Raw genomic sequence first — 23,356 nt, 5'->3', positions numbered from 1 at the left:
ACAGGCAGTATTTTAAAACAGAACATTTTTTGCTTTAAAAATATTTCTTGATGTGTTTCAGAATGATATCTTAGTTTAGTTTGATTAATGCAGTTGAAAATAGATTTATCACAAAAATAGGTATTTTGAATCCCTTGTCCTCCACCTTTGAATACAGTAATAAAGCTTTTTAGGTCATTAAAAACTGAATAGAGGTATTTCATATTTACGTTGGTGCACAGTAGCCAATTTTAGTATTTTAAGCAATGAATAAGAAATGTGTTTAAAGTATGTTGCTATGGATCAGACCAAACCCCTCAACTTATATTAAGAAGATAGCCTGGACCCTCCCGATTTTTTCTTATTTTTAAAGGCAAGTGTAAGGCGTTGTGTTTTGGATGCAATTCAATTGCTCAAACTACCAGGCTTGAAGCAAAACACATTTTATTCTTACACTATAGTTAAAATACAAACAAAAGAAAGAAGAATAGAATAGGTTAACTCTATTGGAAAGCTTAACGGAATAATAAATTATTTAACTACTAAACAGTAACTGTTCCAATATAGTAAATCCCATAAATACACCCTTGGCAAAGGCAAATTCTATAAAATAGATTGACTCACATGCAATTCTCCAGTCCAGGAGAAAAGAACATCAAGAGAAAATTCTGACAGAGAGAGAGAGAGAAAACTCAAGCATTTTGCCGAAGCAGGGAGAGATGTATAGCAGCTTCCTAACCCCAACGACTACTGAAAGTTAAATCAAAAACCTAATTCTCTGGGAGCTTGACCCCATCCCTTCATGTTGCTTCTGTTCTTCCAACTTTAAAAAAACCCAAGGCCTCACAAACTGTTTACTTTATTTTCATGAAACAGACCACTTGGCATCTGTCTCATCCTCTCTTCATAAAAAAAAGGACAAAAATACATCCCTTAAAGCCATAGTATTGTCACAATATCTATTAGTGTCCTTGTGCCTTGTTTTTTCAAGTTTCCTCAAAGATCTGCAAAGAAGCACAATTAGCAGAAACTGCCAAGTAATTCAATCCAGGCATTTGGCCAGTTTGATGGGCAGAACCTGTTTCTCACACAAGTCTTTTTAAACCTGTGCAGAAAATTGTCGAAAATTAATTTGTGCTATTTGAACTGAATTCACACTTAAACTCTGCTATCTTTTTTGCTCGATTCAATGATTTTGGTGAATTGCACTGAATTACCTATTGCAGCTGGGTAGAAATTCCATGCTAATGTACACCACTTAAACAATTTTTACCAAACATCTTACTTTAAATTTTAAACCAGAATGTTAATATAAGTATCGCAGATGGACCTAGTTTGGAATTTAACAGGATATGCTTCAATGGGAAGAAAGGGTTTTTTTCCTCTTTATTTTACTGAGATATTGCAGGAAGAAGGTTTCCATGTACTAATGTAAAGGATGAGATCATTGGAAACTCCACAATGTGACTGATTGTACATCAGAGTCAGTTAGGAACTATCTGAAAATGAACTAATAGGTGATAGACATTGGCTAGAAAGGCTGGGATGTGGGAAATTGCCTGTAATGCTGCTTATAAACCATTCCTGTCACTATGTGATGACAGCTTTGTACAACAGCTGGGTTTTTTAGCCACTGAATTAACTAAAATGTTTCTCAAAGTGGTGACCCAATACCCTTGTGTGTTTTTACTTTGGTCCCTCAGGGTTCACAGTTCCCTATTTTCAAAGGATCCTTTTTCACTTAATTTGGAAATCAGAAGATTTTCTTTTTTAGCTAAGAAAAACAAATTTTGGCTATTGACTGAATAGCACTTAATAAATTGATGCATATTCTTTGCATAGACCTGAGAAACTGTAAGGTGGAAATGGATGGTGGTAATGGTTGTGTGCATCTGGTGAAATTGTCATGCATTAAAAATGCTTTACAAAGTATTTCCTTACAGATTTTTTTCATGCTGTGACATGTTGAGACAGTGTGGATTAACTCTAGAAGTTGCCTCCCACCACTCAGCATTTTAAAGATTTACCAGTAGCTCTCTCACGGAGTCATACCGTACAGAAAAAGACCTTTCGGTCCAACCAATCCACATCAACTAAACTAGTCCCATCTGCCTGCTTCTAGCCCATATTCCTCCAAATCTTTCCTGTTCATATACTTATCTAAGTGTCTTTTAAACATTGTAACTGTGCCTGCAGGAAATTCAAACCATCCTCTGTGTAAAAAATTTGCCCCTCATGTCTTTTCTAAAAAACCACCTTAAAAAATATGCCCCCTCATCTTGAAATTCCCCATCGTAAGGAAAAGACACCTACCATTAACCCTATCTATAACCCTGTGATTTTATAAACCTCTATCAAGTCACCTCTCAAGCTCCTACACTCCAGTGAAAAAAGTCAAAGCCTGTCCAGCCTTTCTTTATAATTCAAACCTTCCATACCCGGAAAGATCCTGGTGAATCTCTTCTGAATTCTCTCCAGCTTAATAATATCCTTCCTATAGCTAGGCAACCAGAACTGAACACAGTATTCCTCAAGAGGCCTCACCAATGTCCTGTACAACCTCAACATGATGTCCCAACTTCATACTCAGAGGAAAGAGCAATGAAGGCAAACATGCTAAATGCCTTTTTAACCACCCTGTCTGTACGTGACGCAAACTTCAAAAAATTATGTACCTGGACTCTTTCTAGAGATCTGGCATACACTCAGAACAAAAATATTGAATTCTTCCATTTTGCATCAACAATTTTTATCAAAGGCCGGTATATTTTATCAGTGACCAGAAAATGGAAGATTCAGTGTTAACTGGGAAGCTGGTAAAGGTAATACGCTGCTTATAGCCAGATATATAGACCAAGTGGTTTCTTACCCAGCTTGAAAATGAGTGAGGAGTTGGGAAAGACACAGCCATTGGAGCAGGAGTAGGCCATTCAAGCTTTTAAACGTGTCTAAGCACGCACTGGATTATGGCTGACTCGTACCTCAATGCCTTCGATTCCCCATTCCTTGATATTCTCACCAACAAAATTCATCCATTTCCGTCTTCAGGAAATATTTCATTGAATCTCCATCAATTGCCGTTTGGGTGAGGGAGTTCAAATTCCTACTACCCCTTTGGGAACGCCAATTCTCAATGGAAGTACTGTCGGTAAGTGAGAAGGCAAATTTATGGGATAAGCAAGAATACAAGTTGAAGGAGATCTGGGAATATCTGCTCAGGGTCTACACTAATAGCAAGGAGCTTCAGCCAGTAGCGGTGAATAATTACAATATTTACAATCCGTTCTGATGAAGGTCCACTGGACCTGAAACATTAACTCTGCTTTCTCTTTGCGGATGCTGAGTTTTCCCAGCAATTTCTGTTCTTGCTCCTGAATATTTTACCCAGCTTCTGTGGGAGGAGGCTGTTTTTCATTAAGAGCCAGGGTGATGCAAATATTACAACTAAAAAGAGAACAAATCCAATGCTTTGTACTGACATGCCTTAGCTTCAGAGGAGATGGCTGCTGGAAAACACCAAGTGAAAGATTTACTGAAAAATCAGCCCTAACAGATTACCACGCCAATCAATCAAATCTAAATGATTAAGAAGAGGTGTCTTATGGTGAGATATCAGGGTACTTTTAAAAGAAACAAAGTGCTTGAGAAATTCATCAGGTCTGGCACTATCTCATTGGTTTCAAAGAAGAATCATATCAGCCCTGAAACATTAACCCTGTTTCTCTCCCCACAGATGCTGCCAGACCTGCTGAGTTTCTCCGACATTCTCTGTTTTTATTTCAGAGCTCCAGGACCCGCAGTACTTTCTCTTTATTTATGAAAGAACGTTGGAGTGGGATTGGATAAGAGTGATGGGGAAGCAATTACAAAACAGAATTTGTTTATGTTTTGATCGAGACGGGGGGGGAATGGGGGTGGTGGTGGGATCAGGAAGGATAAGGACAAGGAGTAGACACAGCAACGTAGGGCTAGATGTAGGCCATTCTACCCCTCAACTACTCCACCATTCTAGATCATGGTTGGCCATCCACCTCAGTGCCATTTTCTCACTCTATCCCCAAATCCCTAACCTCACAACTAGAAACCTGTTGATTTCTGTCTTGAACTTATTGAATGACTGAGGTTCCACAGCTCTCTGGGGTACAGAATTTCAAAGATTCACCACCCACTGAGTGAAGAAGTTCATCCAAGATGGTTTGCTTCTTATTCTGATTCTGCGTCCCCTCCCAGCTGGGGAACCATCCTTCCTGTATCTACACTGTTTATCCCATTGAGAATTGTATATGTTTCTATCACAGTGGAGATTTAAGAGATGATATAACATGGCGCTTCAAACACCGAACCAGAAGCTACAATTTTCCACTTAATTTACTCCGGCAGCCGGGTGTAATTCCAGGTAATTTGATTAGGAATTTTTCAGGAGCACTGCACTTGTCCCTGGCATTTTCAAGGTTTTCTACCAGTTACACTGTTGGGTGTACAACAGCCACCTGAATATGGGCAGCCATCTCTGTTTGATCGAGGAGTGAATGCTACAGCTGGTGGGTCAGAGAGTTTTGATCTTTATGTGCAAGTCTAATTTTGTTTGTAATTAGCATTAGTTAGCGGGAATAGGCTATTGAATTGGATGATCAGCCATGATCATAATGAATGGAGGAACAGGCTTAAAGGGCCAAATGGTCTACTCCTGCAGCTATTTTCTATGTTTCTGTAAGCTCAAGGCAATCGAGCAGAGTTGATTGACTAGTTAACAGGATGCAGGGAGAAGGCATAAATAAGTCTTTTTCTGGTTGACAGGACATAACAAGTGGTACATCACACAGTTCTGTTCTGGGCCCTCAACCGTTGTTACAAATGTTTTGGATGAAGGGAAAGAAGGCCTAATTGTCAGATTTGCTGATGACACAAAGATAGGTGGGAAAGTGCACTGCAAAGAGCACACAACGAGGCTGCGAAAGAAGATAGATAAGCAAATGGGCAAAGATCTGGCAAGTGGTAGAAAATGTGGAATTGTCCATTTTTGCAGAGAAAATAAAATAAAGGCATATCATCCAAATGGTCAGAGATTGCACAGCTATGAGATGCAAAGGGATCTGAGTGTTCACATGCATTAATTGCAAAAGGTTAGTATGCAGACAGATCAATAATTAGGAAAGCTAATAGAATGTTGTTATTTATTGCAAAATGGATCACAAAATGGAAATAGAAAGGTTATGCTTTAGTTAAACTGTATACTCATGAGACATCTAGAGTACTGTATCCAGTGCTAATCACCCTAGTTAGGGAGGGATGTAAATGGCTTGAAGGTAGTTTAGAGAAAATTTGCCAGATTAATATTTGGAATGGCTGTCCTTCAGGAAAAGAAGTCTGCCATCCTTATCCAGTCTGCCCTACATGTGAATCGAGATATACAGGTAGTTGACTTTGTATTGCTTCTTAAATGGCTTGGAAAGGCAATCAGTTCAAGGGCAATTGGGAGGGGCAATTAGGGATGTTAGCACTGTCATTGACGCTCAAATTCCATAGAGTCATAGAGCTGTACAGCATAGAAACGGACCCTGCGATTCAACTCGTCCATGCCAACCAGATATCCAAAATTCATCTAATCCCATTTGTCATTTGGCCCAGAGATAGTAGAAACTGCAGATGCTGGAGAATCTGAGATAACACAGTGTAGAGCTGGATGAACACAGCAGGCCAAGCAGCATCAGAGGAGCAGGAAGGCTGATGTTTCAGGCCTAGACCCTTCTTCAGAAATGAAGAATGGTCTAGGCCCGAAACGTCACCCTTCCTGCTCCTCTAATGCTGCTTGTCCTGCGATGTTCATCCAGCTCTACACCTTGTTATCTCTGTCATTTGGCCCATATCCATTTCAATTCTTCCTATTTGTATACCCATCAGATGCCTTTTAAATGTTGTAATTGTACCAGCCTCCTCCACTTCCTCTGGCAGCTCATTCCATACATGCAGCACCCTCTGTGTGAAAAAGCTGCTCTTTAGGTTCCTTTTAAATCTTTCCCGTCTCACCTCAAACCTATGCCCTCTAGTTTTGGACTCCCCTAACCTTACAAAAAGACCTTGGCTATTCACCCGACATCATGGGGTACCAACATCATGAGGTAGTTTCACTGTAAAGGGGCTTAATACTCACCATCCACCTCGGAACTTGAACAGGACTGGTGAACCTCATGCATATCTATGATCCAGTACTGTGGTCCACTACAGAAGCAAAAGACTAATTCCACAAGGAACTTGACATGGCTATGAGGTCAATCCCGACTGTAAAGTGAATAAAGAGAACATCTTTGTAAAGGTTGACTGTCTGACCCTCTTGCATGTTTACATCCATATTTGGGAAGCCATGGGGAGGGAGCTTGTTGAATCTTCCAGCACCGTATGGGGTTGGAGTGCATTGTCTCTGCTGGCAATGAGTTTATAGTTTAGGCTTGTTCTCTTTCCTTCATACATTTCCACTGACCTTATGATGTTTTGTCACAGTGCTCTGCCAACGGCTGCCTAAAACATATCTGTTTATTTGAAAGGGCAATGTGAACATCTTAACTGACGGGGAGTTTTCAATGTGAGTGTAGCTGTGGAAATGACATCTGGTCCTCCTGCCTCAGGTATCATGGCCTGGGAACAATAAATGAGAAGGGAAATGAGTCTACTTGTAGTTCATTGCTACCATGAGCCTTGTGTAACACCTTTTAGGAGCTACAAGGGATGCTGGAGACATCCAGGATCAGGGTATTCACACCAGCACGATCTGATCAGCACCAGACTTCACTCTCTGAACATTATTCTTAATTAATGCAGCAACCACAACACTGACTGATACAGAGCACACCTTGCAGTGCACCAGGGTGAGGATGAAATCACTGACATTTTCTCAATTAAACTGTTTCCTCATATCAAAATTAGCCATACTACCTACCCAGATAGGAACAAAAACACAAGGGTTTCTCGAATTAATCAAACAAGGTGCTTTCCAGCATTCACACTCAAGTGCAGAAGTAAAATATAGCATATTTCAAGCCATCTTTGACTGCGATGAGGAGAAATTTCTTCACTCAGAGAGTGGTGAGCCTGTGGAATTCACTACCACAGAAAGTGGTTGAAGCCCAAAAAACTTAATGATTTCAAGAGGAGTTAGACTTCATTCCTGGGGCTAAAAGGAAAAAGAAATGAGGAGTGGGTGGGAACAGGGTACTGAGTTGGATGATCAGCCATGATCATATTGAACAGTGGAGCAGGTGCAAAGGGCTGAATAGCCTACTCCTCTTCCATCAATGTTTCTACGTTTTAAAGCACAATATTCTATTCCATGGTCTTTGTTTTTATTTTAGAAAAAAATGACTTGAATTGACCCAGAAAACTACCTGTGGTTCATTTGCTTCCTCAGTATTATTCCATCATGTGAAGTCCCTCATAGTCAGTTTTCCAGGAAAAGATGTTAATATCGAATTGTAGCTTGATGCTTCAATTTATCCCACTTCAAGGACAAGGTGTCATCATTAAAATCCTGGCAGACATGTAACCTCTGCTGTTTTGCTGATGGTATTTGTTTTATCTCTGAGCTTGGTGGGCTTGACCTATCAGCAGACAAACAGCAACAATATTTGAACAAGTGCTCGCTCTCCCACCCTTTTCCCAGCTTTTCAACTATTCCCCAAAAATGTAGCTGAGATCAATGGAACCAAGGGACTAATATCCACAGGGATCAAGGTGGGCAATCTGCTATGGAGCAAGCTGCCAGTCTGCACATTAGTCCCCATCGCTGTATATTCCCTACCAGCAGCCAGTTAAATATTTCATAAATATATATACATATAATGTCTAAATAATACAGAAATATATTTCATGGGATGAGCATGTCTCTGGCTAGACAGCATTTATTGCCCTTCCCAATTGCCCACAGGGCAGTTAAGAGTCAACCACATTACTGTGGGTCTGCAGTCAGATGTAGGCCAGACCAGGTAAGGATGGCAGCTTCCTTCCCTAAAGGACATTAGTAAACCAGATGGGTTTTCTAACAATTGGCAACGGATTCATGGTCATCATTACACTCTTAATTCCAGATTTTTATTGGATCCAAATTCCCCCAGCTGCCATGGCAGGAATTGAACTGGGTCCCCTGGACATTACCTGGGTGTCTGGATTACCAGCCCACAATAATATCGCTGGGCCATCGCTTCCCCATCAGGTTTGCTGCCTAGTCAGAGGATACCAGCAGAAATCATCAGCTGCCTCTTTTTGTAAATTTGTTGATGGGATGTGGGTGTCACTGAATATTGTCCATATCTAATTGCACTGCAGAAAGTGGGGGAGAGCAACCTTCTTAAGCTGTGTTGCAGTTGCTGGGGTCCATGGACCCCCCACAGTGCTGTTAGAAAGGGAGTTCCAGGATTTTTATCCGGTGAGGGAGAAGGAACAGTGATGTACTCCCAAGTCAGGATGGAGTGTGAGAAGTGAGAGAATGTTGAAGGGGATGGATGTGGTGCCAATTAAGCAAGCTGGTTTTATTCTGGTAGCATCAGAGGAGCAGGAAGGCTGACATTTTGGGCCTAGACCCTTCTGTGTTCATCCAGCTCTACACCTTGTTATCTCAGATTCTCCAGCATCTGCAGTTCCTACTATCTCTGGATTTATTCTGGATGATGTCAAACTTCTTGAGCTGCACCTTCCAGCCAATTAGAACACATTTCATCACATTCCTGATTTGTGCCTTGTCGATGGTGGACAGGCTTTGACGAGTCAAGAGGTGAGTTGGGACACGATTCCTAGCCTCTGACCTGTTATAGTTACAGTAATTATGTGGTGAGTCCAGTTCAGTTTCTGGTCAGTGGTAAACCCCAGAATGTTGATAGTGGTGTATTCAGTAGTGGTAACACCATTGAAAATTTCAAGGGCAATGGTTATTCTATCTTTTATTGGAGATGGTCATTGCCTGACATTGTGTGACATCAATGTTAATTGCCACTTGTTGACCGTAACCTGGATGTTGTCCAGATCTTGCTATTTGGAGACAGACTGCTTCAGTGTCTGAAGAGTTGCAGATGATGCTAAACATTGTGCAGTCATCAGCAAACATCCCAACTTCTGACCTTATGATGGAGGAAAGGTCATTAAAAAAGCAGCTGAAAATGGTTGGCCTTGTACACTACCCTGAAGAACTCTTCCCTTGGACTGGGATGACTGACCTCCAATAATAACAGCCATCTTCCTTTGTGCAGATGTGAGTCCAACTAGCAGAGAGTTTTCTCACCGATTCCCATTGATTCCAGATTTGCAAGGCCTCTTTGATACCAGACTCAGTCGAATGCGGCCTTGATTTCAAGGGCTGTCACTCTCACCTCATGTCTGGAATTCAGCTCTTTTGCCCATCTTTGGACCGAGGCTATAATGAGTTTAGAGCTGAGTAGTTTTGGCAGTCATCCCACTTGATCTCACTATTGACGATGCATTTTAATTTTGAGGGTAGACTGATCATCCATGGGAACTGTCCCTGTCAGTAATTTCTGGGAGTGTTTGGGAGGAAGACTCCAGACACGATCAGGAAGGCTGCACAGAATCTAAGAATTCAGGGACATGATCAGGGGAGGATAGGCATTGTCGGAGAGCTTGTGACCACAAGTGAAACTGTGGAGGTTGACGTTTCCTTATGAAATTTTTAAAAATCAGTAAGTGCTGGAGAAACTCAGCAGGTCTGGCATGATCTGAGGAGAGATAAACAGATTTAACATTGAGTCCAGTGTGACTCTTCTTTGGAATTTCAGACTCTGAAGAGGACTGATATCAGACTCGAAAACTTAATTGCTTCTCTCTCCACAGATACAGCCAAACCTGCCGAGTTTCTCCAGCCTTTTCTGTGTTTGTTTGTGACCTGCAGCATCTGTAGTATTCTGCTTTTATTCGAGCTTCTGATGTGGCCTGGGGAGAGCATCTCTTTTCCTCCTGGCCCATGAGGAGTTATTAAAATAGCCAATTGTCAGTGCTGCACTTCCCCATAACAAGATTTATGATAAGGCGCATCCCCAGTCTGCAATGTTTATACACCAAACCCAGCTCCTACTGGCTTTCAGCCAGAGCCTTCTTCAGAGCATAAAGATTTACAGTGCTGTGGGATGGATAGGCTTGGGCTTGGATCGTTGAGCCTGTCATTTTAGGACTAGGAGTCATCATTAAAAAATAAGGAGGTGCTCATTTAAAGACAGAGATGGAGAAAATACATTTTTCTCAGAAGGTCATGAGTCTTTGGAATTCCCTTCCTCAAAAGCAATGGATGCAAGTCTTTATATATTTTAAGGCAGAGGTAGATAGATTCTTGATTACTTTGGGGATGAAGGATGATCGGGGGATATGCAAGAATATAGAGCTGAGCTTAGAATCATACCAGCAATGGTCTTATTGAGTGGTGGAGTAGATGCGAAGGGCCGTGTCCTATTCTTGTTCTCTGTCCCTATAAGGCTATTTTTCCTTCAGATGACACCTATGCAAAGAGATGAGGAGGAGGCTGGTAAGTGCCAGACAGACAGGTTTAATAGAGGTTAGGACCAATCCTCCCTCTTGTCTTTGCCACAATGTCTTGTCTGACTGGCCCTAGATGTGGTGCATGGATTAAAGAATAACATTTTGGAAAGAGGACTTGACCTTGGAGTGGTTAATAGCCACCAAAACCACTTCACAAAAAGTGAAAGCCAACGTCAGTAGGTACAGACAGATTAATAATCCACATAATGAAGGCCAAATTGTTGAAGTGCTCATTTTTTTTTACATTTACTTACAATTTAGTATCATAAAATAAATAATGACAATATGCAAAATGTGAAGGCAGCAATCTAAAAGTGCCAGCGTGACAATCTATCAATATTGAGAAAAAATGATGTGCAAAGTGTCAATGGGGTCAATAAATGATGAATTACTCAACTCCTGAATGGATGTGAACGATCAAAAGACTGAGCAAGATAAATCCACATTCCCACAGCCTGAGAAAAGCTGAATCAGGAGCTTGTTGCATACCTCCAGGGTAAGAGGTTAATAGTTCGAGCTAATCCAATGGCTGAGACCTCCAAGGATGCTGTTCAGGTACCGCCATTCATCAAGCAGCCCAATACTTAGCCTGGCCAGCTGCAGAACTGAGTCAGATCTGCTTCAAGAAACCCCAGAGCAATGATTGTGTGACTCTGTAGTGAGAGACTTTTGTGGTAAGAAATCCAGTGTTGCAATGCCCAAAGCAACCATAAGGGAGAGCTAATGACCTCGACACGGGTGCTGTAATTGAGCATAGGCGCTGCTGCTACTTCAGAGCCAGTTTCACAGTGTTATGTGTGGCCACGTTTCCTGATAAGGTCTAATTGGTATTTACCTTGTGTATCAACAGGCCTGCTTTTATCTGAGGTATCTCCATGTCAAATGATTTGATGGGTCAGTGTTTAGAGAATCCTAATGACACTATTTACTTTGGCAGGAGATCTGTTTCTTTATGAGCCGCACACTGTAAACAATCTTATCGAAACAGATTGTTTTCATTTGCAATATTCTTGAAGTCATGTAGACGTTAAACATCAAACCAAACCTTGGATCCCTTGTAAGAGGGCTGTTCTGTTCCATTTAACATTTGACTTTTTTTTACTAGCTGTTCCAAATGATTTACTTATATAAATATTTTCAGTGTCATTAAACTTTTTATACAGCTTCTGAGGAAGACTGACAGTTTCTATCAAACATTTATAATTTGTACCTTTGGAATACAGTGAGTGTGTCAGCTTGTTCAGGTTGATATTGACTTATTGAATGAGCGTTTGGAACAATAATTTCTAGATTGCATTTTACAAGTTGTATTTTATTTCATGGACCATGTCTGCTCAAGAGACAATTAAGGGCATGTTCTCCATTCAATTATCATTGGGCTCAGTGACATCTGAAGAGGGCTTTATCAACCATTTGCAGCTGTCTTTAGTTATGTTTGTCCCTCCCTATCCGAAGTGTTGATTCACCTCAATTTTGAACAATTAGAAATCTATTTTCTCCTCGTAGTATTTAATCTGATGTAATTGCGCTGTTATCCACTAGAGGGCAGCTGGTTATGGTGTTAATACTGTCTTTGATTTGGTAATTGGACAAGAGAGAATCGATGTGCTGTTGGAAGCAATGATCCACACTTACAGAAACACTGAGGTAGTAACCTTGTTTATTTCCATGGCACTTCACACTCAATCCCCGTTACAGACAGGAAAAAGTGGTGGTGGGACGACTTTGCCTTCTCCTCTTGGTTCGTCACCAGATGTTCACACACAGGCCTTGTTATCCGTGGATCCTGTACCACAAGGTCATACCCCATACCCTACCTTTTCTTTGCCCAATGACTGTTCCAGTCTGATCATACAGTCCTACCTAGTAGATTTGAGTTACATTGGAGCAGAGTCTGCATTCTTTTGTTATCCACGAGAGGTCTGTACCTATGGATAACAAGGATTTGGTGTCTTTAGAAAAAGTTTTGAAATTCCTTTGAGTGTTGTGACTTTTAATAATAGACACAAAACAGAGTTCATCATAAGTTTAAATGGAAAAATAAACTTTTCACACAACACCTAGACCAGAGATGTAACAAGACACTAACTCTCTCAAACATTGCGACACACACACAAGAAAAGATTATTTTTAAAGATAACTCTTATGAATAGAATAACAAAATAAAATTGTGTTTACCTTGGGCCTTTAAGATGCAGCTGTCACCCTGGATGGGGGTCATTTCCGCTGGGTTTTTGAAGTGCAGACAAGGTTACAGTCATGCTTCTCTGGGACAGACAGTCTTCTATTGCAGCTGGAAACAGCTTTGCCCATCTCTGATAGCTGTGGTTGATTGGTGTTCAGCAGGATTCTGGCGAAATGTTCCCTCTTGTGTCCTGTTAGGTGCCAGACTGACTTGTCTCTGGCTAATCCTTGGAGCAATCAGATTGCAAATGGCTTCAGAAAAACCAATGATGTGACCAGCATTTGCTATTGTCCAGACAAATGGTTCAAAGTTAGAAGCCATTCCTGAACAATGCAGAGAGTAAACAGTAGCTGTTCCCACCTGCTTGTGATAAATTGGTTTCTCCGCAGTACCCTTTATTAAGTTTCAAGCTCAGAAGGCAATGTGACCTGATTTTTATCCCTGGCTGTGTAGTGTCGGGAAAAGTCTATGGGAAAATGGTCACGTTGTTCAGATTTCCAGTCTGTGGTGGAAGCAGGATTGGGAATTGGTCTGGGAGACCCATGAAGAGCATAAGAGGCTTCCTGGGCAAAATCTAGGCTGGGGAACTCCAGTCCTGTGTTCTTAGTTTAAAAATGAAAGCTTAAAAAAATAGAAAACATCCTCCCTGCTGTCACCTCCTCATTCTCCATCTGACCTGTGCCCCTCTACCCATCATACTTTGTACGATAATCTACCCAACTCCCATGGCTCCTTATACCCTCTGTGCCTCCTATACCAATCTACCCACTCATGGTCCCTCATATACCCATGCCAATCTACCTAGCTACCTTGGCTTCTTGTACCTCCTGTACCACCCTACATCAAACTTTCCATCTCCCCTGCATTTCCACCCCCCACCCCCATATACCATATGCCCCAAATTATCCCCATGGCCTTTTATATCCCCTATGCCAACTCTTATACCCCACCCAGCATCCTTTAAACTTCCCTGTCAATGCCAACTCACCTGTAAACCAGCATGGACATTAATCAAGAGGCATCCTGATTAAAGATAAAGTTATCAGGCTATTTATAATGTCATTATTTAAAAGAAACTTAGACACAAAACACCCAATACATTGAAATTGCTTCAACTAATACTTTTTGGAAATAAACATTTTCTGAAGATCTTAATATCTATGTCACCAACATCTTATATAAGTGTTTAATTCCTTATGTCAACATAAATTTCTATTCAATAAGCAGTTACTGCTGTTCATCAACAGATAGCCTGTTGTGAAAATGGTAGTTTGGGAACCAGTCATACAGCACAAGTCCATTCATGGCTTTATATGAAAAGGCACTCTGAAATACCTCTTACTGTTTTTTAATTCTACATTTCTCTTGTCAGCTTCTTGACGACTTTGCCAGTCTCAATGAGTTTGTGCACTTTCAATGCACAAGCATGCATTTTCACAACCCCACAGCATGTCCTGCTTCCACTAAAAGTCCTTTATCTCTACTAATGGGGTCCTGGAACCAGTTTCAAAGAAGTAGGACCTTATTTTTCCACAAGAGGAGAAATACAAAACACACCACCAGACTTCACCCGCACACACTCCTCTTGCCCACCTATCCCATCCAGTGTTCCCTATGACCTCTCATACCCTTATGCCAACTTAATGCCCACTTCCACTCACCAGCCTTTCACCTACCATGCGAACTCATTGTGTAACCTGGATGAATGCAGCTCAACACCCTCAAGAAATTCAATACCACCCAAGCAAAAGCAGCCTGCTTGATTGGCACACCGTTCCAACAGCACCTTCCAAACCCAGGACCTCCACAACCTGGAAGTACAGAGATAGCAGATTCATGGGAAAACCAACATCTGCAAATTCGCCTCCAAGTCACTCACCATCCAGAATTGAAACTACACCACTTTTCTTTTAGTGTCACTGGGTCAAAATCTCTTCCTAACAGCACTTTAATTGTCACTACACCACAGGACCAAGGCAATTCAAGAAGGTAGCTCACCACGACCTTCTCAGTAGCAAGATCATACGACATAGGAGCAGAAATAGACCATTCAGCCCATCAAGTCTGCTCCACCATTCAATGAGATCATGGCTGATCTGATAATCCTCGACTCCACTTTCCTGCCTTTACCCCATAACCCTTCATTCACTTACTGATTAATAATCTTCCTGTCTTAGCCTTGGTTATACTTAACAAACAAGTCTCAATAGCCCTCTGGTAGAGAATTCCACAGATTCACTGCCCTCTGAGAGAAGAAATTCCTCCTCATCCGCCTTAAATATATGACCTCCCCCCCGCCCCCATTCTAAGGTTATGTCCTGTGGTCCTAGACTCTCCTACAAGGGGAAGCAATCATTCTGCATCTCCTAAGAGCCTTGTCACATTTCAATAATGGCACTTCTCTTTCTTCTTTATTCCAGCAACTACAGGCCCAGTAGAGTCAACCTGTCCTTATAAGACAGTCCCCCCCATACCTGGTATCAGCCAAGTGAATTTTCTCTGGACTGTCTCCAATGCCAATATATCTTTCCTTAGATAAGCATCCCAAACTGTTCACAGTATTCCAGCTGTGGTCTGATTAGTGCCTTGTACAGTTTTAGCAAAACTTCCTAATGTTTATACACCATTCCATTTGAAAGAAAGGCCAACATTCCATTGCCTTCCTTGTTTTGTGCTGAACTTGGATACCAACATTCTGTGATTTATGCATGAAGTCTGACAAATGCTGTACATTGTACAGTACTGTTGCTTTCTGTCTCCGTTTAAATAATGTTGACCTCCTCTGTTCTTCCTGCCAAAGCATATAACCCCACATTTTCCCACATTATGTTCCATCTGCCACGTTTTTGACCACTTGCTTAACTCCTTCTGGCAATTAGGGATGGGGAATAAATGCTGTCTATACAGCAAGACTCACATCCCGTGAGTGAATTTAAGCATAACAGTCATAGATGCAACTTCGACAGAGATTATGTTTGTGTTGGATCAATATGTTTAATGCATCAACAAAAAAGTCTACTAGTGAATATCTAGACACATCCCAGAGTGTTGATATTTTTCACTCATCTGTACACTTACAGCCATGTGTTTTATTACTGATTACAATTAACTCACTAAAGTCCACATCAATAATACTTTTACCTTGAACCCAGACACACCTCACTTGTATGCAGCAGTGAGAAAATTATTTTAAGCTTTCCTTCAGATCCTACACCCTGATTAATTCCATATAAGTGGGAGAACAGTTTGAACTGAAACTGGAGCTTAATCCGGGACCCCTCCTTAATTTAGCGCAAGCACTGTGCATACACAATTTTATCTACTGTGTACCACAATTAAAATAAATCCTCATCCTAACTTTTGTCCATTCTGCCAAGTGTGGGAGCCACTGGAAGAAGCCTCAGTGCATAAGAATTAAACTGAGCTGACAAGGAATGTGAAAAGCTGGGAGCCTTAATCAGAGACAGTTTATACCTGTCCCTACTGATTTTGAAGCAGAAGAATAGACAATGCATTTCACTGGGTCCATATGTTAATTATATGTGCATAACATGGATATTTCACATAGGAACATCATTCCACACTGGCTTAAACATATACATTGAATAATATAACATAGGATTACATAGGCTGTACTCTGCACAAGCTTAGGGCTATAAGAATTAAGTGTGAAACAGATGCTGACATAATTTTCTTTACGGCAGATTATTTCTGTTTTCCAGATGTTTATGATCCCAGCAAAGTTGAGACTGTGTGAAAAGAAGGAGAGATGACAAGAGTGAAGAGATTCTGGGAGAATGTTATGGATTTTACACTGTGATCTGTTTCACAAGACTCTCTTTCATCAAATGCAAACTCCTGGACTGCCTTTGCACACACTGTTTATATTAATAAATACAATGATAAAATGCTGTATCACTGCCAGGAAGAAATTAGTCAGGCATTGAAACTACTATTAACCATCCAGTGTCTGAACTGGAACAGACAGTACTGTTCATTACAAAGAACAGTCTTCTAAAACTGGTAACTACAATACTTGGTGCACATGGGCACATGGCACAAAATCACCTCTAATTTTCTATTTAATTGCCATCCCAGTTTGAGTCCAGAGAATGACTGATAAAATGCCATATTGATGCGGTAAAGAGTTGCTCCTCTGAAGTTGAGTTTGAGGCAGAGTGGAGGAATTGAAATCCGCAATGACTGACCTAGGAATGCTTGACGCTTACACTGGACATGCAAACTTAGGGAGTGTTCATTTCTCCAGACGTAACACCAGCACACATCTGATAAGCACAAGATTAAGAAAATCAAGCATTCCACGCCCAGCTCCCACTAAGTCAATCTGATATCAAATGGCAATATGGCTCACATACAATGTGTTTTACTGGATTTCCTTTCTCTTTATCCGCGGCATTTGTAAATTCACTGATTTACGACTTAATTACAAGCAATTAGTGGGGAGATGGTGGCCTAGTGGTATTATCACTGGACTGTTAATCCCGAGACCCAGATAATGTTCTGGAGACGTGGGTTCAAATCCCGCCATGGTAGATGTTGGAGTTTGAATTCAATCAAAAAACATCTGGAAATTAAGAGTCTAATGGTGACCATGGATCAATTATCAGGGAAAAAAAAAATCTGGTTCACTAATGTCCATTAGGGAAGGAAACTGCCATCCTTACCTGATTTGGCCTACACGTGACTCCAGACCCACAGCAATGTGGTTGACACATAACTGCCCTCGGAGCATTTAGGGATGGGCAATAAATGCTGGCCTAGCCAGCGACACCCTGATCCCATGAATCAGTAAAGGAATTATGTGAAATATTTGGTGAAAAACAGATGTTTTCAGATTATGAAATCCCCCAGCCTAGGTTTCCCAGAATTGTTAGAATTTAGACTGGTGGTGATTTTAAGACAGACTCAAAAAGACATAGATTGTGTGAAGAGAGTTTTACCAGATTAGCTCATTTGCATAACTTCAGATGCAAATCTAAACTGGTGGAGGAAACTGCCCGGGGATTGGAGAAAAATGCTAGTGCATAAGTGGGAAATTTAAACTGATATGACAAAGTATTGGGGCCAAAATTCAGAAAACCTTGACAGTACTGGGTCTAATCTCCCATCTTCCTTCAGACAGAGGAGCCTTCTCATGCAATAATTGTGCCACCAAAGCATCTCTGTCAGCAGTTGTTGATGCCAGGGTCCCATTGTGAAGGCACAAATTGCCAGTGTACGCTCAGACTTGTCTCTAGACCCTCATCCTCTCTCAAATAATGACAGACAGTAGGGAGAAGTCATGTGGTCCCATTAAGAGAAATCCATTAATATTGGTACCAGAAATGAACAATGGCATAAAAACTCGAGAGTTTAAATGCCTGCAAGCCATCAATAAATAAATAAGTTGAGCATTAATGAGTGAAAATATTTATGAAATAAGACAACTAAAATTCATTTGCTACAGGCCTTTAAAATCCCCAATCACATAGTTGATTCCTTTGATATTGGTGAGCTGCTGATTGACATGAGAGCTCTTTAGAATCACTGGTCTTCCCACCTAAATGTTGGGAAATGCAGTGCAGGTTAGATACCACCATGTCCCACTCAATGTGGTTAGCTGAATGAGGAGCCTACTTATCTGAGGTGGGGCTCCAAAGCTGCTGACCCCGCCCTCCCCCCAGCAATAAATAAAGCCAAAAGAGACCACATACAGAGCTGCAGCAAGACTGACCTCCCATTCATTTTCCATGACCAGACACCCAAGTCATTGCTCCACATGGCCACAAACAGAAACTCAAAAATAATTCACTATAATAATCTATGACTCTATAATTCTTATCTTTCCTACCGCAATGTGAATTTTATTGAGATCTATGCAGAATTATGTGTTTCTCAAATTAACATTAATTTTACATTCATAAAAGAACTTCTGATATGTATTTTTTTATTAGACATGAATTTAAATAATTCTGACCTAAATGAGTTGTGTATCTACTACAGATTCAATAAGCAGTCCACCCTGAAGTTTTGTAAACATCATTTTGTGGATGTAATTTTCAATAGAAAACCTTCCAGAGATGGACCACTCCATCCAAATTACATTCACAGTCAGCCATCCAGTGCCATTACACTGCAAAAATTGTAAATGTATCAAGCTGCCTTTTGTTTTTGTTTTGGAGAATTGGGGACAAGCCACAAAATAACAGGGAAAGTAACAGTAACTCAGATCACCAAATCCATCAGCACTTTTTGTTTCCTTTCTTGGAGTTCTTTAGATCTGAGGTTGATGTGAACTGTTATTGCAACAACTTGCAATAATATAGCGCCGGTGATGTAGAAAAACATCCCGATGCACTGTATTGATTTTTAAACAAAAGTGGAATGTAACTCTTTAATTGCTTTTTGGTGCCTTTCTGACTGACTATATGCTAATGAAGAAATAGGCTCGAAGATTATTGCTGTAAATAAAAGTTATGGATATTTATTTTTAACCTATACAGTATTATTAGAATGAAAGTAACAGCAAGATTTTGAATCTTAATGAACACAGTGAAGCAATAGTAGCAGCCTGAGAATCTATTGTTATTGACTGGTAAATGATAAGGAGGTCAAGGCTATCATAGGTGAGATATCCTTTCTTTCCCCATGTTTCTAAGGGCTTGTTAAGAGTCTGTTGTAACTTACATGTTAAATGAAAGCTTACTACTGACTTAGCAGGACAATGAGTAATGGGTAATAAACGCTTACCTTATTAGTTATGCCCAAATCCTGAGAATGATTTTTTAAAGAAGTCCAGTCAACATGCGTGTGAATAGTTTGCCCAGTGTTTGCATATAGTCTGTCAAGTGTCAGACTGTATTTTGTAAAAGATGCCAATGTAGCATGTGCAAAGTAAACTGCTCAGTTAATACAACTGGATGCTTTTATCCAATCTTGTTGTTTTTGTTCGAAAAGCACAAATGGCCAGTACTTACATTCAGATTAAACACCACAGAATAATTGTTTTTAAAAACCCTAAGATTCAATGTTTGCCAATCAAATTTTTGGCAAACTGTTTATTGGGTGATGGTAGGATTCAAGATTAGCTTTTATGCTTCTATAAATCTGAGGACACTATTTTAAGTTCAAGCATATCATTGCAATTAACTCTAACATAACATATGTGCTTCCTAAAGATAACATATACATTATTTTTCTAACATTTAAAGAAATAACATATAAAAAAGCTATAATCTATGAAGTTGTGTTTAAGCTTTTAAGTGTGAGTCCTCTTTGAGCTCGGTTTTCATTCTGAGTACACGGACACAAAGTATTCAAAGTATAATTAAAAATAGCAGCAAGTTAAAGATGCTTACAGCTGATTTAATGTATAGAAATAAATTTAATAGTTTAATGTATATCTATGTATATAGTAATGTATATGGGCAGCAAATAAAGTGGCTGAGAATAAGAGTTGAATTATGCACAGTATTAGCATTTCAAGATGAATGTTGGTATAGATCTTCCATTTGATTGGTTATCTCAAGTTCAACCTGTAGTCACTTTCATTGGAACTCAAGAGTGAAGCTGTAACTGGATCCAGTTAATGATTACACAACAAAGATTTGGAAGTAAATTTAATGGGTTGGGTTCCAATTTATCAAAGGTAAGTATTCTTATTTATTGTATTTTATCCCATTGATACTAATCTACTTTAGGAAGCATCATACTCAATCCAATACAGTTTGAATTTGGTGCATTATGTGTCTTGGTGTTACTCCTGATTCATCATTTCAAATTATTCCCACTACTACCATACCGGGACCTCTGACCGAATCACCTTTATGTTATATAACTCCAGACACATTCCAATTACAAAATGGTAAAACCCACTATTGTGTTATAAATGTTTTAATTACTATTAGAGTGGACAAAATATAAACAATTTCCCGTTTGACTAAAATCCTTGTAACAACAGTCAAGGGATTCACTGATTTCAGCAGAAAGTCAAATTGTGACATTAATGCCAAATAATATAGGAGACAGGAAACTTCTGCTCATGGAAGAACCTTCTAACAGCTAATCCTCTGCCATTGACAAAAAAGATCGCCTCCGTATAATATAATGCATGCTTTTTTTTCTTTTTGGTAAGGTTAAACTTCTAAATAAATGTTTTGTCTGTACCAGTATCAATTTTAGTGGACTGATGGTCTGAAGCGATGGAAATGTCAATCCTTTTCACCGAAGACTGGGATGAATTTGCATTTCAGTGACCCAGAAAAACACCCAAATAAAACTCCTATTATTTTTGAAAATAAAACCTGTTATATTATTTGTAATCATAAGTATAAAACTGTATAGAACCCAAGAGGATGTGGATTTTCCATCTGTTTTCCCTTGAGACTTGCAATTAACTTCTATTTATCAACTCAATGTAAATACTAATTCACAGTCTGTAATGTGTATTCACCGGTGTATATTATTCCAGCTTATCACTGAATAAAATATATGCATGAAACTATTTTCAAATACCACTGTATTTGAGTTATTCTCTCCAATTCCTTCCCCTTTTTCTCATTTGCCATTATACATTTTTCTCCAACCAAGGAAAGACTTGAGTGGCTCAGTGAGCTGTTTGTCAAACTCAGACATGTCAATTCCGAACCTGAAGTGGATAGAATGAGCAGATGTTTGAGGAAGTGAGGAATCAACAGGAGACTTCCAGGACCCTCACAGTCAATGTCTTGGCCTCAGGACCATGGGAACCTGGCACTGTGAGTGGGGTTACTGTTAATCAATTTGAATCAATAGCTGCATACAATTATACAGCACTTTCAATCCAGTAAGTTACCACAATTTATTCAACAAAGTCTTTACTGGGCAACATTTGAGACTGGGCTCCACATCTATGTTGGGTCACTAGAAACTGAATCAAGGACGTTTTTAAGGACTGTCTTAAAGAATGGGAGCATGGTAGAAAGGTTTAGAGAGTAAATTAACACATTTAAGGATAGAAAGCTGAAAGTACACCTAGGAACAGTAGTGAAATAGCATCTGAAACCTGGGACATGAGTTCCCAGGTGTTTAAACAAGCTTTCTAAAAGGCAAAATTCAGATACAAAGTCATCACGTTAAATTACTTGGTTAGTAACTTAAGAACTCCAGGTGCCTGTGCATGGTATAAGCCAATGTACGTTAGATGTAGATCCTACCAATACAACCTCAGCACCAAGAAAACAAATCACAGTTCAAATATTACAGTAGAATTTAGAAAAATACAATAATGAAGATTGTCAAAAAGAGTAAGACTGATTTAATGATTTTGGCAGCTTTACTTTCTATCTGATTTTCCAATGGGTGGCACTGGGTGGAACACCAGGTGGAACACCTCCATTCCACAGCACTGCCATATTATAGCATGCCACATCATAGACATTGTGATAATTTGTATGTTGCATCAATACAAAACTTGTAATCCAGTTTGACTACCAGGGAATTCTTTCACCATTTGATGCTTATTTGCAAACAGTTGACTGTTCCTTTAGCTCTACACTCATCTTAAACATTCCACCTGCAATCTAGTGGTTAGTTGTCAGACTGAAGAGTGATGTAAAGCCAGCAATAAAACTCAGTAATGTCAATATCGTAGAAAGGGAAAAAAGGACATTATTGATGTAGCCCCTTTCACAAACGTAGAGTGTCACAAAGCACTTGACAATCAAAGAATTGTTCAACTGAAGTCACAGATGTAATTGACAGCCAATTTCTGCATAGCAAGCTCTCAAAACCAGCAAGAAGTTAATGACCAAATTATCTATTTTATTTATTTTGAAAGATCAGTACTGGCAGTACACTAGAAGTAATTCACTGCTCTCATTTTTTTTAAGTAGTACCAGGGGAACATTAACACCCACCAGGTAGGGTAGACGAGATTTCATTCTAAAGCCTCGTCTGAGATCCCGTGATTAGTATGGCACTGAAGTAAGTACTTTTTCCCCAAGTTTATGAGATAAGATTTGAACACATAAGCCTCTGATTCAGAGGTGAGCGAATATTGAAACTAACAGATTTGGTCAACAAATCCTTTCATTAACCACATGACAATTTTGGTTCTCCCAAAGGCTAATGTAGACAGACCAAGATAGGCACACCTCTTGACCCCTCAAGCAAATGTTTGAATACCTTTTCTTGGGAAAAGCCTGCTCGATGAAAGTCACAAAGCAACAGCTCCAATATTGTCTGAAGCTCACACACCATTCATTCAATGATATAAGTTCCCACAGGCATCAAGTGTCATCTCGGGTAAGTATATTTAGCTTACAACCAACAAGTATGGAAATGGAAATCATGTACACATATTTTTCTGATACTAGCATGAGACAGACTTGAACGGAACATTATTCAGGATCAGTGAGACATTTATTGCAATAGAATCATCCCATGGTACCATCGGAAACATTCACAGCTGTCCTTTGTAGCAGCAGCTTCTTGTCAACTCAATATTTAAAAAACTGGATAGATAAAACTTCAGGAAGGTTACACTCATAGAATCATAGAGATATACAGCACAGAAACAAGGCCTTTGGTCCAACTCGTTCATGCCGCCCAGGTATCCTAAACTAATCTAGTGTCAATTACCAGCATTTTGACCATATCCCTCAAAACACTTCCTATTCATAT

General features: G+C 39.9%; 1 protein-coding gene across 3 annotated transcripts in view; it reads left to right on the top strand.

The window, feature by feature from the left end:
* The window catches only part of jcada (junctional cadherin 5 associated a), a 175,816-nt gene extending 158,580 nt beyond the window's left edge, over nucleotides 1-17,236 (top strand). For all 3 annotated transcript variants that reach the window (XM_020530480.2, XM_048618521.1, XM_048618527.1), the window contains one exon: nucleotides 16,417-17,236. In XM_020530480.2, the coding sequence (XP_020386069.2) occupies nucleotides 16,417-16,451 (35 nt within the window). In that variant the 3' untranslated portion in view covers nucleotides 16,452-17,236. The remainder of the gene's footprint in view (nucleotides 1-16,416) is intronic.
* The last annotated feature ends 6,120 nt before the right edge of the window (nucleotides 17,237-23,356 follow it).

This window comes from Rhincodon typus, chromosome 2, assembly GCF_021869965.1.
Source record: "Rhincodon typus isolate 14 chromosome 2, sRhiTyp1.1, whole genome shotgun sequence".
Taxonomy (NCBI): Eukaryota; Metazoa; Chordata; class Chondrichthyes; order Orectolobiformes; family Rhincodontidae; genus Rhincodon; species Rhincodon typus.
The sequence above is the reverse complement of the archived record's forward strand: the minus strand, read 5'-3'. Positions and strand labels throughout refer to the sequence as shown.